Here is a 1,167-nt window from a genome sequence, read left to right on the forward strand (position 1 = left end):
GGGGTTTGGAGTTACCTGGGACAGTGGGAGGGGTCCCTAAAGCCCCTTCCATCCCAAACCAGCCTGGATTTTCCAGCCTTTTCCAGCCTTTTCCAGCTTTTTCCAGGCTGCAGAAGTCAAAGGAGCAGAGCAAACTCACCAGATCATTCCCTCAAAGAGGTTGTGGATGATGAGGTGGGACTGGGTGACGACGATCAGCAGCGTCACGTGGGTCCAGCCAAACTGCGAGAGAGGAGAGAGCTCCTTGTCCAGCCTGCCCAGAGGAACTGCCCAGCTCAGGTCCTCACAGCTCCTCAGGGCTCCTCAGGGCTCTTCAGAGAGCCTCAGAGCTCATCAGGGCTCCTCAGGGCTCCTCTGTGCTCCTCAGAGAGCCTCAGAGCTCCTCAGGGCTCATCAGAGAACCTCAGGGCTCCTCAGAGAGCCTCAGAGCTCCTCAGGGCTCCTCAGAGCTCCTCAGGGCTCCTCAGAGAACCTCTGTGCTCCTCAGAGAACCTCTGTGCTCCTCAGAGAACCTCTGTGCTCCTCAGAGAACCTCAGGGCTCCTCAGAGAACCTCAGGGCTCCTCAGGGCTCCTCAGGGCTCCTCAGAGAACCTCAGGGCTCCTCAGAGAGCCTCAGAGAACCTCAGAGATCCTCAGGGCTCCTCAGAGATCCTCAGAGCTCCTCTGTGCTCCTCAGAACTCCTCAGAGCACCTCAGAACTCCTCAGGGCTCCTCAGAGCTCCTCAGAGCTCCTCAGAGCTCCTCAGAGCACCTGACTCCTTCCCCAACCCCAAGTTTAACCTCACCACAACATGAATTTTATCCACTTTGGGCCTGAATTTTAACCTCTTTGGGCCTCAAATTTTATCCACTTTGGGCCTGAATTTTAACCTCTTTGGGCCCCAAATTTTAACCTCACCAGACCCCAAATTTTATCCTCTTTGGGCCCCAAATTTTATCCTCTTTGGGCCCCAAACTTTATCCTCACCATGTAGAACTGCAGGCGGTAGTGTTTCTTCACCAGGCTCAAGACAAACATGCAGAAACCTGAGGAGAGACAGGAGGAAAATCAGCGCTGGGATTGCACCTTCAGCAGCCAGAAATGCTTCTGGGTCTCTGCACAGGGGATTTTACTGGAATAACATTTTATTTTTTTTACTGGAATAAAGGAGTGGGAAAAGCACAGC

General features: G+C 53.6%; 1 protein-coding gene across 1 annotated transcript in view; it reads right to left on the reverse strand.

The window, feature by feature from the left end:
- Positions 1-1,167, reverse strand: part of CDS2 (CDP-diacylglycerol synthase 2) — a 7,293-nt gene that overhangs the window by 2,699 nt on the left and 3,427 nt on the right. Inside the window, exons 4-5 of the mRNA XM_015648890.2 lie at positions 969-1,027; positions 140-222 (exon numbers count right to left, since the gene is read on the reverse strand). Of these exons, the coding sequence (XP_015504376.1) occupies positions 140-222; positions 969-1,027 (142 nt within the window). The remainder of the gene's footprint in view (positions 1-139; positions 223-968; positions 1,028-1,167) is intronic.

Source organism: Parus major, chromosome 22 (genome assembly GCF_001522545.3).
Source record: "Parus major isolate Abel chromosome 22, Parus_major1.1, whole genome shotgun sequence".
Classification (NCBI taxonomy): Eukaryota; Metazoa; Chordata; class Aves; order Passeriformes; family Paridae; genus Parus; species Parus major.